The 14,639-nt window shown below is 45.8% G+C and overlaps 1 protein-coding gene across 1 annotated transcript; it reads left to right on the forward strand.

The window, feature by feature from the left end:
• The first annotated feature begins 1,077 nt into the window (after positions 1-1,077).
• LOC310834539 (blue-sensitive opsin-like) lies at positions 1,078-8,655 on the forward strand. Its single transcript, XM_083718018.1, has 5 exons — positions 1,078-2,847; positions 3,188-3,356; positions 3,611-3,776; positions 6,722-6,961; positions 8,518-8,655. The coding sequence occupies exons 1-5, from the start codon at positions 2,460-2,462 to the stop codon at positions 8,644-8,646; spliced, it is 1,092 nt and encodes a 363-aa protein (XP_083574144.1). The 5' UTR covers positions 1,078-2,459; the 3' UTR covers positions 8,647-8,655.
• Positions 8,656-14,639: the final 5,984 nt, after the last annotated feature.

The raw sequence follows: 14,639 nt of genomic DNA on the forward strand, positions 1-14,639 counted from the left end.
CTGTAAATCCTAAGCTGTGTTACAGCTTTGTATGTCAGAACAAACAGCAAACCGGTAGCTAGGGTGGTTCCATCAGAACTGGTATAATATGTTATTGGCCACAGCCTGCACCAACATACTGCTCATTCAAATTAAACTATAGTTTATTTTGTCTACTGTTTGTGATCTGCAAACCAGGCCTGTGTGTAGTTCATTTTGTCATAATTAACACATACTCAACTTTTCCTAACCATTCCTTTATTTAGAGATATTTTGCAGGTTTCCAATATCCGGGGGGGGGGGGGGCACCCAATCAGATCACTATTTAAAATAAACAAATGCACAGCTGGCGGGAGTGCTGGATGGTTTTATTTTTAACCAACTGCTGTTTTACGTAAGGAAATAGGTTCAAGGTCTGAATTACTTTTAATTATAATTTAGTGGTGACTAAGGACAGATCGTGAAGCTGACGCTCCAATACTTTGGCCACCTCATGAGAAGAGAAGACTCCCTGGAAAATATCCTGATGTTGGGAAAGATGGAGGGCACAAGGAGAAGGGGACGACAGAGGACGAGATGGTGGGACAGTGTTCTCGAAGCTACCAGCATGAGTTTGACCAAACTGCGGGAGGCAGTGGAAGACAGGAGGGCCTGGTGTGCTCTGGTCCAGGGGGTCACGAAGAGTCAGACACGACTGAATGACTAAACAACAACAATGTCACTGGAACTAGTTCTGGGGGTGGATATATAAGCATAGTAAGGGCCAAGCTTGTATGGATGTAATTAACATGGATAGCATAAAAGGAAAAAGAGCACATGGATTTTAACCCCCACCCCCCCCTGATTCTGACAAAGATGCTCCCCTTGTTATTTGCACTAGGAAGGAAGCCTCCAGAAGATGACCTCTTTTGTACCTCTTTTTAATAAAAGTGGGACCAATATGGAAATAATTGCTGATGATTTTCAACTGACCTAATGAGTGTTCTATCAATAACCACCATTAATTGATTTATTACATTTTATTTACTTATTGCATTTATTACATTTTTATTAGGATTGAAGGAAAACAAGCAGGTGGGAAAAGAGAAAGCAACAAATAGCAAGGAATAAGACAGATTGACATTTATATAAAAACTGAAGGACTAGAGGCCATTGGTTTATACTGAACATTTTTATTAAAAAAACCACACCTGTCATATATACTGTAGACTGTCTACCTGGTAGAGCACCTTATTGGTTTTATACATATATGTAGTATTTCAAACAATACTTGGTGAAAACAAGTTATCTCCCTGAAGCACAATTAGCACTGCTGCAATAAATGTATGTACATTTTGCTGTGGCTCTCAAGGCAGGATTGTGGCAAACAATGACCAGGAAAAGAATGGCCAGTGGAAGAAGTTCCAAATTGGAGGTACATGTGCTAGGGATAGGTTCATTAAATTGCCAAAATCAGATACTTTCACCACTCCATTGATTTGTATAGGACCAGAAGAATGGAATTAGCATAGGAATTAATTCAGTTTTTCCCTTCTGCTGAATCAGGGCTGGTAAGTAGTAGCACAAAGGTAAATAGTGGTGTCAATGAAGAAGTCATTCACATTGCATTCCAGAAATTAGAAACATAGGTGTGACTTTAGCAGGGCTGTTGAGAGCAGATGGAGTGCTAGTCTCAGTTCTGGGGAAAGCTCATAAGGTGAGTTAGAAATGGATCACACATCCCAAGTCTCAGGCTGGGGTAGCAAAGGGGAGGTTTGGCCTCATTGAAGTGCCTCAGTTCAAACGGAAGGAAGTTTGGCTCTAGGATGGCAAGGGCTGCAGCCTGGGTTTGGGAAGTGCCAGCAGAGCCTCTGCTGGAGGTGCCCAATGAGGAAATAATTTTCTCCTCAAACTCTGCATCTCAGCTTCTTAGCTGGTCTTGTTATCTGACCTGCCCTCCTCCCCCTTTGAGTCCTTAATCGGGCTCCACCGTCCGATTAAGTACCTCCAAAGCGGCTTGTCAGGCAGCTAAACCTGTCTTTCCTTGCCCCTTTGGCTACAACTGCTCTGCGGTCCTTGAGGATAAGCTTGGCTTAGCTGAGGCTTTCCAGCCTTAAGGACGATTAGGGAAGACAGGAATGCCGGGGGGGGGGCACAGATCATTTGTAGCCATACAAGAAGAGACCTCGGGACCCCTCAGGTATAAAGGCAACCTGTACAACCACACAGTGACTCATGACCCGCTCGCCATGGTACCCCGGCCGTCCGGCTGCTTGTGACTCCGTCCTCGCAAAGGGATGTGAACTGAAGCCAGGTTCTCTCTCTCTTTCTGCCCCATCTCAAAGAGCTGCCTCTCAACCTGCCTTTCCCACCCATTCCCAAGCAGGCCCTCTCTTTCAGTTTCCTCCGCTCAATCCATCTTACTTTTCACACACTCCACTACCCTCTCAACTCCCCAGCCCCATCATTTCCATCTCATTGTCCCCACTGCAATCCCCACCATGCACAAAGCCCGCTCTGACTCCCAGGATGACCTCCCGGAAAACTTCTTCATCCCAGTGCCCTTGGATGTTGCCAACATCACAACTCTAAGTCCTTTTCTGGTACCTCAGACTCACCTTGGTAGTCCAGGCCTCTTTATGAGCATGGCTGCCTTCATGTTCCTATTGGTTGTACTTGGGGTACCCATCAACATCCTCACCATCTTCTGCACTTTCAAGTACAAGAAGCTGCGCTCCCACCTCAACTACATCTTGGTCAACCTTGCTGTGTCAAACCTGGTGGTGGTCTGCATTGGATCTACCACTGCCTTCTACAGCTTCTCCCACATGTACTTCATCATGGGCCCTCTTGCTTGCAAGATAGAGGGCTTTGCTGCCACATTGGGGGGTAAGTAAATTTTTTGAAACTTAGTAGCAATGGCAAAAATGAGGAGGATGAGTGGGTGGATGAGAGAGCAAGAAGACACAAGACTGGGAAAGCTGAAGAATTGTAAGGGATGAGTATGTGGGGCTATCTGAGGATTTCAGGGTACTGTGAAGTGACATTGTGAGTTAGCAAGCCAGAGACAGCTTGAATAAGGGCAATTGCACATTGTGAATAAGACAGCAGAGACTGAGGTTTGGGGAAAGCAAGGAATTGGGATGTGGCTGTTTTCTGCATCTGCATTTCCATAAGCATAGGGGGCTGACTAGACAATCCTGTCCTCTGTTTTTTTACTCCCAACCAGGCATGGTGAGCCTATGGTCCCTGGCAGTTGTGGCCTTCGAACGATACTTGGTCATTTGCAAGCCTCTGGGAAACTTCACCTTCAGAGGCACCCATGCCATTGTTGGTTGCATCATAACATGGGTCTTTGGCTTGGTGGCTTCAGTACCACCCCTGTTTGGCTGGAGCAGGTATGTGCTGGAGAATAAGGTTATGTCAGGGAGGGGAAGGCTGAGCTGAGATTATGGGAGTAGAGGCAGTCTGGGTTAAGGCACTAATGCGGAAATTTATACCTTACATGGAACTGAGTTATGTACTGTTCCCCCCTCTTCTGCCTGAGGTACTTTACCAGTGCTTTGCCATGCTTAATGTATTTACGGTACAATTAATGCCACCCTCTGCTATTAGTGGAAACCTATTGCTGAAAAGTGTTTAACTTCCTTAGGTATATTCCTGAGGGGCTGCAGTGCTCGTGTGGTCCTGATTGGTATACAACGAACAACAAGTGGAACAATGAATCTTACGTCCTGTTCCTCTTCTCCTTCTGCTTTGGAGTGCCCCTGTCTGTTATCATCTTTTCTTACGGTCGTCTTCTTCTAACCCTGCGGGCAGTGAGTACTACCTCTTTCCTCCCTTCTGCTCCCCTCTGATGAGACACAGCACTAAGGAAAGGTAGCAGACTGCACCACCACCAGGGTGAAAATCTGCTCGGGTGTGTAACTGTCCAAACTGAAGAGGAGTGTCTAGACAGGGATGGGTAAGAACAGGTGAAGCAGCTGTGGAATGCCTCAGTCCACCAACCAGCATTAGTTCTTTCCAGTCTTGTTGCCAAGTATCCTTTTTGTGGGAGAAGCTAAAGATCCAACATGGGACCTTCTATATCATGCGTAGGCAAACTAAGACCCGGGGGCCGGATCCAGCCCAATTGCCTTCTAAATCTGGCCTGCGGACGGCCCAGGAATCAGCGTGGCCAGATGGGTGGGGTATAAATAAATTTATTATTATTATTATTATTATTATTATTATTATTATTATTATTATTACTGCAGTGTGTTTTTACATGAGTAGAATGTGTCCTTTTATTTAAAATGCATCTCTGGGTTATTTGTGGGGCAGAGGAATTCGTCCCCCCCCCCTTCTTCAAAACATAGTCTGGCCCCCCACAAGGTCTGAGGGACAGTGGACCGGCCCCCTGATGAAAAAGTTTGCTGACCCCTGTTGTATATTAAAAGCAAGTGTGGCACCTCTTTGGCCGGCTTTCCCACAGGGAGGCTCTGGTGGACGGGGATTTCAACTCATGTCTGTTGTGACATGAGTCCTGAAGTGACATGCTCATGTCTGTCCTGAAGTGACATGCTCTTGACCTCCATGCTACACAGACACAGGTTAATGTAAAATTCTGTAGGTGCGACATGCCTAAGGGCCAAATGAGATGTGATATTAAATGTGTGAATGCATGTAAGGTGTCTAGTTAATGGGCAGTATCCAACAAATACATCCCATCAGTGTAAGGGTTTATGCTTGCACGGTGGAACTTTCTCCCCCTCTCCTTCCTGCATGCAGTCCGCAGCTTCCCAAAATCTGCTCCAGAGGATTGGGGGAACCCCTGGAACAGATTTAAGATGCACATGAGAGGAGGGGAGGGGGAGAAAACTCCGTTGCACAAACACAAATACTTGAACTGGCAGCACACTTACTTTGTGCTATGTTGGATACAACTGAGTATCTCTAAATAACTGTCACCAGGGAGCCAAATAAGGATTGGTGTTACATCATACAAATAGGCAATGTAAACTATCTACCCTGCTTCTGCAATCCTAATTAAAATGTCCCTAGCTGATACTCCCCCTCGGATGGAGAAAAGAAGTCATTGGGACTGTTGGGGGGGGGACATTCTTTTCATTGTGCATTCATGATGCATAGCACACATGGTTATATTGGGGTGGTTATATGCAAACTCTGTTTTTATTGATTGATGGGTGGATTGTTTGGATCTGTTACCCATGCTGCACCAGAGTGGGCTACAGCAATTTAGATATACACTATTAAAAACATATCCCAGGGCAAGTCTCAGCAATTTAAATATATATTATTAACAGTAGTTTTAAACAAATTACAGTCACAAGAATGGTATGGGGCCTAAAATATATATACCCCCAGTGTCAAAGGCCACAGTACTATGCATCTTCAGCATGCAACAGAACCTACACAAGGAAGGTGCTGGATGCCCCTTTGTGGGCTGGAAATCCTACACTTTAGGGGCCACCACAGTGAATGCCCTGAACTTCTGAGGGTGGTGCAACTACTTCTCCTCATACACACCAACTTACAAAGCCGATTGAGGGGACTGGTGTCACGCACACAGATTGCGTGTGTGATGTCACATGCCTGCGCTCGTCAAGTGTTTCAAGTGGCGCACACCGAGCGTCCCGAAGGTCAGCTTCTCCTCCCCTCCCTGCGGTTGCCAGGGGAAGAGGCCCCGACTCCTGCCAAGTGCTGTGCACACTGAGGGCCCTGATCAATACTTTTCAAGCAAGGCATCAACAGATTCGGCCACAATGGCAGCTGTACATGTGTGTTGAGTTACATCTGCATACTTTCGTGCACTGCACACATATGAAGGCACACCAGTGTGTACAAATCTGTGTACAGATGCACAGTTCCTGCCACTTCCCAAACTTACAATGATCGCATACCCCTTATGAGAGCTTAGACTTACCAGCAGCCCCCTTTCGGGTGAAGATAATTTGGGGTTAGTTTTAATAATAATATTTTATCTTTGAATAAAAAAATCAATGTTAAAGTAACATTAAAATTTCTGTTTGCGTACTTCTAGGGGTACATGTATCGTGCTTTGGGAAACACTGCTTTAAGGAATTGCTTCCCCCTGTATCAGCTAATGCAGAAAGTGCAATGAAGAAAATAGGAAGGAACTGGAAAGAGTAGGAAGAGGAATTAATATTTGTTTTGGGAATAAAAATATAGGAGGAGTCCCATTCATTTCAGTGGGGTTTGTAGAGGAAAGCTGCTCAGTGGATTATGTTCCATATCAACTAGGAGGTAGGGTAAGAAAATAATGGACTTGCACTGAAGGGAAGATTTTTAGGCCGAATGTTAGCGAACTCGTAAGAGCACAAGCAATGATAATGTGGAACCTCTGATCATGGAAGGTTTAAATAAAAGGTAGAATGACGTCACTTGGCAATGCTCTATGGAGGAAAAACCAGGTTTCAATCAGATAAACCACAAGGTCCCTCCCAATGTAGTGATTCTTAGCAAGGACCTTGCATTCAGAAATCTACTCCATGGGTACTAGGCTCCACCATGAGAGACAGAGGTTGTGGTGATAAGCATATCCAGTGTTTTATTACGGCAGATTGAACCCCCTTCACCCACTCAGATAGTGCCTTTGCTTACTGTAGACCTAATCAATACACCAGTGCTGCAGTTTTCCATTTTCTTTCTCCATCAATATGGCAACTCTGTACTGTGTGCACTCTGCCGCCTGGGCTTCAGTTATTCTCACTCATGGTTAATCATCTCCCCACCTCATCAGGTTGCCAAGCAGCAGGAACAGTCAGCCACCACACAGAAGGCTGAGAGAGAGGTGACCAAGATGGTAGTGGTGATGGTGATGGGCTTCCTGGTGTGCTGGCTGCCATACGCTTCCTTTGCATTGTGGGTAGTCACCCACCGTGGAGAACCTTTTGATGTTCGTCTGGCCTCCATCCCCTCTGTCTTCTCCAAGGCCTCCTCTGTTTATAACCCTGTCATCTACGTCTTCATGAACAAGCAGGTTAGCACGGGAAACATCTATAACCAAGCTGGTCTGGGTAGAAAGAGAGAGTGGCACATTTATCTCTGGTCCTGAATGGGGTAACTGTGCCCCTGAAGAACCAGGTGCGCAGCCTGGGAGTCATTTTGGACTCACAACTGTCCATGGAGGCACAGGTCAATTCTGTGTCCAGGGCAGCTGCCTACCAGCTCCATCTGGTACTCAGGCTGAGACCCTATCTGCCCACAGACTTTCTTGCCAGAGTGGTGCATGCTCTGGTTATCTCCCGCTTGGACTACTGCAATGTGCTCTACGTGGGGCTACCTTTGAAGGTGACCCGGAAACTGCAACCAATCCAGAATGTAGCAGCCAGACTGGTGACTGGGAGTGGCCGCTGAGACCACATAACACCGGTCCTGAGAGACCTACATTGGCTCCCAGTACGTTTCCGGGCACAATTCAAAGTGTTGCTGCTGATCTTTAAAACCATAAAGGGTCTTGGCCCAGTATACCTGAAGGAGTGTCTCCACCCTCATCGTTCAGCCCGGACACTGAGGTCCACCTCCGAGGGCCTTCTGGCGGTCCCCCCCACCCCGAGAGAAGTTAGCTTACAGGGAACCAGGCAGAGGGCCTTCTCAGCAATAGCGCCCACCCTGTGGAACGCCTTCCCATCAGATGTCAAGGAAATAAACAACTATCTGAATGTTGGAAGACATCTGAAGGCAGCCCTGATTAGGAAAGTTTTTAATGTTTGATATTTAGCGTTTTTTAAATATTCTGTTGGGAGCCACCCAGAGTGGCTGGGGAAACCTAGCCAGATGGGCAGTGTATATTATTATTATTATTATTAATATCATCATCATCATCATCCCATACCTCTTGTATGCTCTGTTGGATTTCCCTGGAATCATTTAGGGCTCTGGCAATCTCTCCTCATTGCCCTGAATGTTCACTTGTGCCCCCTATGACCAGGACTTCATGCAAAGAATATAAAATACCTCACTTGGCTTACATGTCAACATTTCTCCCTGAGCTTATCAAAGACTCTGTTATCGTCTCAGGATATGCACTCAGTGCCCCTCTGTCAAATTACCTGCCCTACGGAGTATGCATAGCAGTATGTATTTGGAGTATGTATTTGGAGACATTTCCGTTTTGAAGAGAGCTTTGTGATTTTCACACTGAACTTGGGGAGCACCCTATGGTTCCCTGCTAGGTTGTCTCTAAAGTGTTAGTAACAGTGGACAATGAGAATTGTTGAGAAGTTTCTCTGAAAGACGGCTTCTGCACCACTGTCTGTCTTTGCCTGCAATGTGTAGCCACAGAATAATGTTAGGCATGGTTCAGGGTTGCGCTCTGAGAGGGGCACTGTTGTGATGGAACAGGTCTGGCAAATCTTCTGCAATGTGCAGGGGTTCCTTGGCAGATGAACAGATGTGAACAGTTTGAAAATCAGAGCTAGAACCCTGGCATTCAGCACTGTACCTCTCTCGTATGGACTAGGGCTCAGAAAACTGTTGTGTCCTTCTTCCCTAGGGCTGTGACATCCCTGCTAATTAGCCCTCTCTCCCTTTCAGTTTCGTTCCTGCATGCTGAAGCTTGTCTTCTGTGGCAAAAGCCCCTTTGGTGAGGAGGAGGATGTTTCGGGTTCCTCCCAAGCCACCCAGGTCTCGTCGGTGTCTTCCAGCCAGGTGTCACCAGCGTAACCATGAGCAATGCCCACACCACCCACTCTACCTCCAGGGAACACTTCTCCTGTATGCAGCAACACCCTTTGCCCTGCACAGCAGGATGTGCCCAATGTGTGCATTACTCCTCCAAGGGTCCCATTGCAGTTCCATTCGTTGCATCCGGCATTTGGTTTCTGTACAGGGCGCTCACATTACATACCCCAACCGGCATTGCTCCACCCGTCTGTACAATTAATGTTGCACTACAAACAGTTGTTGTGCTCATGGACTGCTCTTCCTGTCCCACTGAGGTGAGCAAGGTTATCGGACACACTGAAAAGCTATGGATGGCAATCAGGGGAGTCACTACCAGCTGCTGAAGAACAGTCAAGACCCTCGCCTTGTGGAAGTGACATCTGGCTGGTCCAGCCTTTCTGTCTCTGCCACTGCAGGCAAATCTGTAAAAAGAAGAGCGTCTGGGTTATGTGTGAATGTCTTTCTGAGCTCTGGTTTATGTGCATTAGGAATTGGGTGTGCTATGAACGGTTAGCTTGACAAACTGCAGTGCATGTACTCATTTACTTCCACCTCCATGAGAGAACAGTCCCTTCTCACCAGCATCAGATCTGGCACATCTGGCCACAGGTGCCTGATTTGGAGGAGGGAAAATTTTATCCTCTTAGATAGTAAAATTGCAAGTCAACCTTCCCTTTCTCTTCCTCCTCCATATTTCATTACCTCCAGCAGGAGGCAGCAAAAATGTATGTCAATGCTTACAGATAGTAGGTCTAATAACCCTCAAAACAGAACACAACACCACAGATGAGCTTTGTGTTCAAGGTAACCCTAAACCTCTGAATGCAAACACTTTTGCATGGCAGCTGCAAGGCATGGATCACTAAAATTGCCTGATGACTTCCATTGGAGCAAATGCCAGAGATAGGTTACTGGGCTCTGTGGACCATTCCTCCTGAATTCCTTCCATTAACACAATGACTCATTGGGGTCTTCAGAATCAGCATGTCAGAAGACACAAAACCAGTTAACCAGTACCTCTTGAGAAGTTCCTGTCTAAAATATATTTTAAAACCTTCCATTAAAAAGGATGAGGATTTAACAACCCCTCATAGCAGGATATGCGAGTACTGAGGAGTTATTTCACAGGGCTGTCATGTCATTATCAGATATAGCTATTCCTTATAGTTCTCAAAAAAGCAATTGACTGCACCTTAGGCCACAAAAGTAAGAGCCAAAAGTGCTTTGAACATGTTAACATATTCAAGGCACGTTACATACGTTATCTCAATAATCGTAACACCAGCCCCATAAGGCAGCCTGGCACTATGAGCTATATTACTGAAGGAGAGCTGATCAAGATGGTTTTGCCTAAGGATACCTGTAAGTTTATAGCTAAATCAAGATTTGAAAACTGGGAACATCCTGACATATAGTGTATGTTCTAAACAAATAGTAAGGGCCAGGAATAAAACAAGGTAAAAAAAAACCCTCATAACTTACTCTTTTAGAATGCCTCATGACTTCATATGACCTCCAATACTTTGAGTTTCTGGGGATGGATAAGTTACTTCCCCCTCTTCTCTTTACCTGTCATCCCCTCATGCCATTGCCAGGGTAGAAAAAGGAGAGGGAGAGAGAGAGAGAGAGAGAGAGAGAGAGAGAGAGAGAGAGAGAGAAACAGGACTCATTAGGGAATAAAAGTGAAGGCAGTCTATAGAGCCTGAGGGGCCAGTCATGCCCCCCATAGCCTGCTGATAGCAGTAGCTGAAGAGGGCTGCCATGAAAGGTAAAGGGGTCAAGGGCTACCTGCCTTCCCTGTCATTTGAGCATTGAGCAACAACCTTCTGCACTAGATAAACCAGGCTGATAGGCTTCAAACTTTGCCTCTGCTGTGCAGCCCCCTTTTAGCATACCCAAGAAGCAGACAGTCATTGCAGGGCAATGGTGGTTGTATTTTGTAAATATCCAATAACCCCTCAAAATCCACCCACATCTCTGTAATTCCCTTCTATCTTCATGATTATCACCTTGTAAATGGAATACCTCTCCCCAGTCTCTCCCAGTTACATGAATAAATACAATGGAGATGCAGCTTTGGAATCCACAGTGATGGCTGGTTATTTGCAATCACATATTGTTGCTAGAGAAATGCCCATTGCATGCCCCGCCTTTTCCTTTCTCTATGCATCTGTTGTGTGCCACCCTGTGCCCTGCCACGAGCCCAGGATGCACATGAAATAAGTGCATCCTTATGACAGATACTTTCACTCTAGCCTGTTAAAGCAAGGAAAACCTGAATTTCCCTATGGAACAATCTATAAAATGGTTTATAACTCTTGCCTCTTGCATTTTGGCAAATCCTCCATAATCCCCTTGCCTGAGATCACATAAGCAGATAGCCATAAGGGGAAGTTCCTGAATCTGCCAGTGTTTGCCCAGATGCTCTGCACAGAGGATGCCTGCGCAGCATCCAGATTGTCTTATCAAACGCAAATGCTTTGTGTAAACTGTGTCTGGAACCATGTAAAACTGTCTAATCCTCAGGAATTTCACCTTGGCCTGCCTGAGTCACTGTAACTCCACCTTATTGTGATTTATTTCTGACTATTCGGAAAGGAGATGCAAACCTTTAAGAAGAGATGCTTTTGCTCTGTTCTGGGTCCTTCACCTGACAAGGGGGGCGGGCTGGGTCTCTGTTGCAACAGATAATAAAAGATCAGCTTTGCTTTCACTGGATTTTCTGTCTCAGCTCATTCATCTTTGACTTGAAATCGGGGAGTTGGGCCATCAAAAGGCACCCCCTATTTTCTGGTAAAAGTATGTGATGATAAAGTCCCTACTTCTCCCCTTCTCTGAGTGATGGGGGCTGGGCTGTGTGGAAAAAACAGCAACCCGTCCAGGAAGGGCCTTGAATTCAAAACACAAGGAGCCTGTACATGGACAAGTTGCTAATGTGAATCTGGGAAAGGAGTCTCCCTTGCCCAGCCCCCCCTGTTCAAGCCTTGCCCCGGTGCCTTGCCCCCTGAAGAGTGTCAGGCGCGCGGCCGAGTTCTGCTAGTAGTGAACTTTTTCTAACTGTAAATAGTTCAGAACTAGCGGAATTCCTGACGAGAGCCCAGAAAGCTGGGGGCAAGACCCAACTAAAAGACGAGATTCATCACAGCAATACTCTTGGCAACTCGTTCTACAAGTCAGGATCCCAGATCTCTTACTGAAGGACTGTTAAAGTAATCCACCACCGACCAGTCCTCAAACAGATACTCTACCTCCCCATTCAGATTCCACTTAAAATCCACCATGCTGGATCCACAGATACTTCTGATAACCGAAACCACAGAAATAGTATCATGTGTCTCCATATTTGCGAACTTGCAGCCCCCCCACACTATGTCTAGCTCAGAAGGACATGGGCCCCAAACTATAGAAAGTATACTTAGCTTTCAAACTGTAGGTTCTGCCAGGTTTCCACAGCTGACAGAGGTACATGCACGTAGTTATACCCCACCATTAGATGTCAGAAACTGACAAAGCCAGAGAAGGTATATGGAGCAGTCAAAACCTTTGGCTGAAAAACAAGATAATCAAGAGGTCTGGATGTGCAGTAACATTACGAATAAAAAGCACCATACTGTGGAAAGAGGTGATCAGCTGCAGAGACCTCCACAATATGCAAAAGCTGGAGGGTGTTGCACATATACGATCTGAAGAGAAACCTGAGCATGCAATGTATTTTTTCTGTTTTGCAGCTGTGTGATTTGTGTGTATATTGTATTGTAATGGCCATTGGCTACAAACAATAAGATTGATTGATTGATTGATTGATTGATTGATTACACATATACATGCATACCAGCAGAGTCTGTTAGGCACTTGTGGTCTCTATGCCTTGGTGGCTCACAAAAAAAGAGAGTACAACATCCCATAAGCAGCACAATTATATCTTGAGCTGCTTGACCAAAGGTGTTGGGTGTGTGCTCTCCCTAGAACCAACTACAGGTGTCATGCAGGGAGGGGTGAGCCCAGTGCTTTTTTCAGCTGGAACTCACTGGAACTCAGTTTTGACACCTCTCAGGTGGGCACCATTGCCATTATAAGAGAACAAGGGAGGTGTTCATGGTGAGTTCCGGCACCTCTTTTTCTAGAAAAATAGCCCTGGGTGAGCCCCTTCCTCTCTCTTTCAAAGCACATGTGATTAATCATCAGGAGAACCTATAGCTGAAGGCACAACAGGTAGCCACAGTAAATGCTTTTTTCCCATAATTTAATCACAAACATATCCAAGGACAGACATTTTTGAATCTTCCCCTCCACACTAAAATATATACATGAAATGTCATCATTGAAGTAAAGTGCAATTGCACACACAAGCAAAGCATTTTCATTGCATCCACCATGTTGCATATTAGAAAGTAACCAAGGTCCTTCCACCCCAGTGTGCAAAGCCCCATGCACTGTACTGCACACAAATGTACATCCTGCAAATATAACTGAAACCCCCGTCCACCCAAACGCATTACCCTAAAGCGGAAGCTTCAATGGTCCTCTCCTTAAATGTGACTGACCCTGACATCCATTGAACAACCCAAGGTACCTGTCAGGATCCGGTCCCCGCGGTGTGCCCCTGGCGCTGCCTCCTGGACCTTTGCTGCGTGGCTCTTTCCACCTCAGCCTCCTAGGGCTCTGCCCCCTTTTCCGTGGCCGGGAGATTAAAGTTTCCAGTTTCCCTTAATCGGACTCCCCCGGAGTGACCCAAAAATCCCCTGGATTAGTTGGGGCCAAGGGGGTGGGTGTCACCTCCCATCAGCTGAGCAGCTTGGACTGAGTGAAGCTCACTGCAGTTTAAGGGGGAGGAGAATTAGGGCAGGTGTGAGCCGACTGGCAAGTAGAGAAGGGGAGCCAGCGGGATCACATGGTTAAAATGGGGATCAGGACAGAGCGAGGCATTTCGATGACTGTATGGAGCATCAAAATGGTACACACACCAGATGCAGTTCTCACTGAAATAAATAGAAAAGCTCTTTTATAGTTCTTGTTACCGGTAATTTAAATGGGGCTTTCAATGGAGATGGTGCCCAGTCGCTGAAAATAATGTTTCTTAATCCACTGCTCAGAGTTCACATCCTGAAGCAGTTACCACATCTTGAGTCATGGTAGGGTTACTTGTGGTGGGTGTTAAATATGGAAGCCAGAGACAGCATCTTCCATTCAAGAATCCAGTAATCTAGTTCTTCCTGTATCCCAAAAACAAAAACAAGTTCTGGGCGATAAATCACAATGATACTATGAAAATATTCTATTTCCCATCAAACTATATAATAGAGCAGGGATGCAGGAGCTTTTGACTCTCCTGGTGTTGCTGGGCCACAGCTCCGATCATCTCTGACCACTGGCCCTGCTGGTTGGGTTGCTGGGAGTTGGAATCCCAGAGCATCTGGAGGGCCACAGGCTCCCCATCTCTGCAGCAGAGTCCTCTAGCTGTGTGGGATGTGGAGTCCAAGAAGTGTGAGTGGTCCTTCCTGTTGGAGAGCCAGAAGCCAGAAGGTACATACTGTATATTCTTGACTTTTTAGTGGACTCTGATGATCACATTATGGGGGCCGAGAGTTCAAAAGCGCTGCATCTCAGACATAAACAATATTCCACTGAACAGCCTAATACAATATACGTCTGGATTCTTAGGCACTGATATAAACACAAGTTCACACTGAGGTAGTAAACCCGTATCTGGAAATACCACTTCCAATTCCAAGTGGCTCAGATGATGGAGTGTACATATATAAATAAATCCCTCCTCATAGAAAATTAGCATGCCAGAGAGAATGCTATGCTAGATAGAGCCCCTCTACCTGACATGCAAACTTTCTTTATGGAAGAAATTTATTTTTGGGTGCTCATCGGCACTGAGAACTAGGTTTCAGTCTCTTTAAAACCAAATACTGTAAGTCTTTGAGTCTGTTGATGTGTTGGCAACAAACATCCAATGAGAGATCAGAGCAATATAGCTTGGGTGG

The sequence above is a fragment of the Podarcis gaigeae genome (assembly GCF_964106915.1).
Source record: "Podarcis gaigeae genome assembly, chromosome: 17".
In the NCBI taxonomy this organism is placed as follows: domain Eukaryota; kingdom Metazoa; phylum Chordata; class Lepidosauria; order Squamata; family Lacertidae; genus Podarcis; species Podarcis gaigeae.

What these genes read in the sequence shown, in the direction of transcription:
- LOC310834539 (XM_083718018.1), top strand. Translation starts at nt 2,460, where the DNA reads ATGCACAAAGCCCGCTCTGACTCCCAGGATGACCTCCCGGAAAACTTC. An exon ending in CCCCTGTTTGGCTGGAGCAG is followed by an intron (nt 3,357 to 3,610) that starts GTATGTGCTGGA and finishes TAACTTCCTTAG; the next exon opens with GTATATTCCTGAGGGGCTGC. An exon ending in ACGTCTTCATGAACAAGCAG is followed by an intron (nt 6,962 to 8,517) that starts GTTAGCACGGGA and finishes TCTCCCTTTCAG; the next exon opens with TTTCGTTCCTGCATGCTGAA.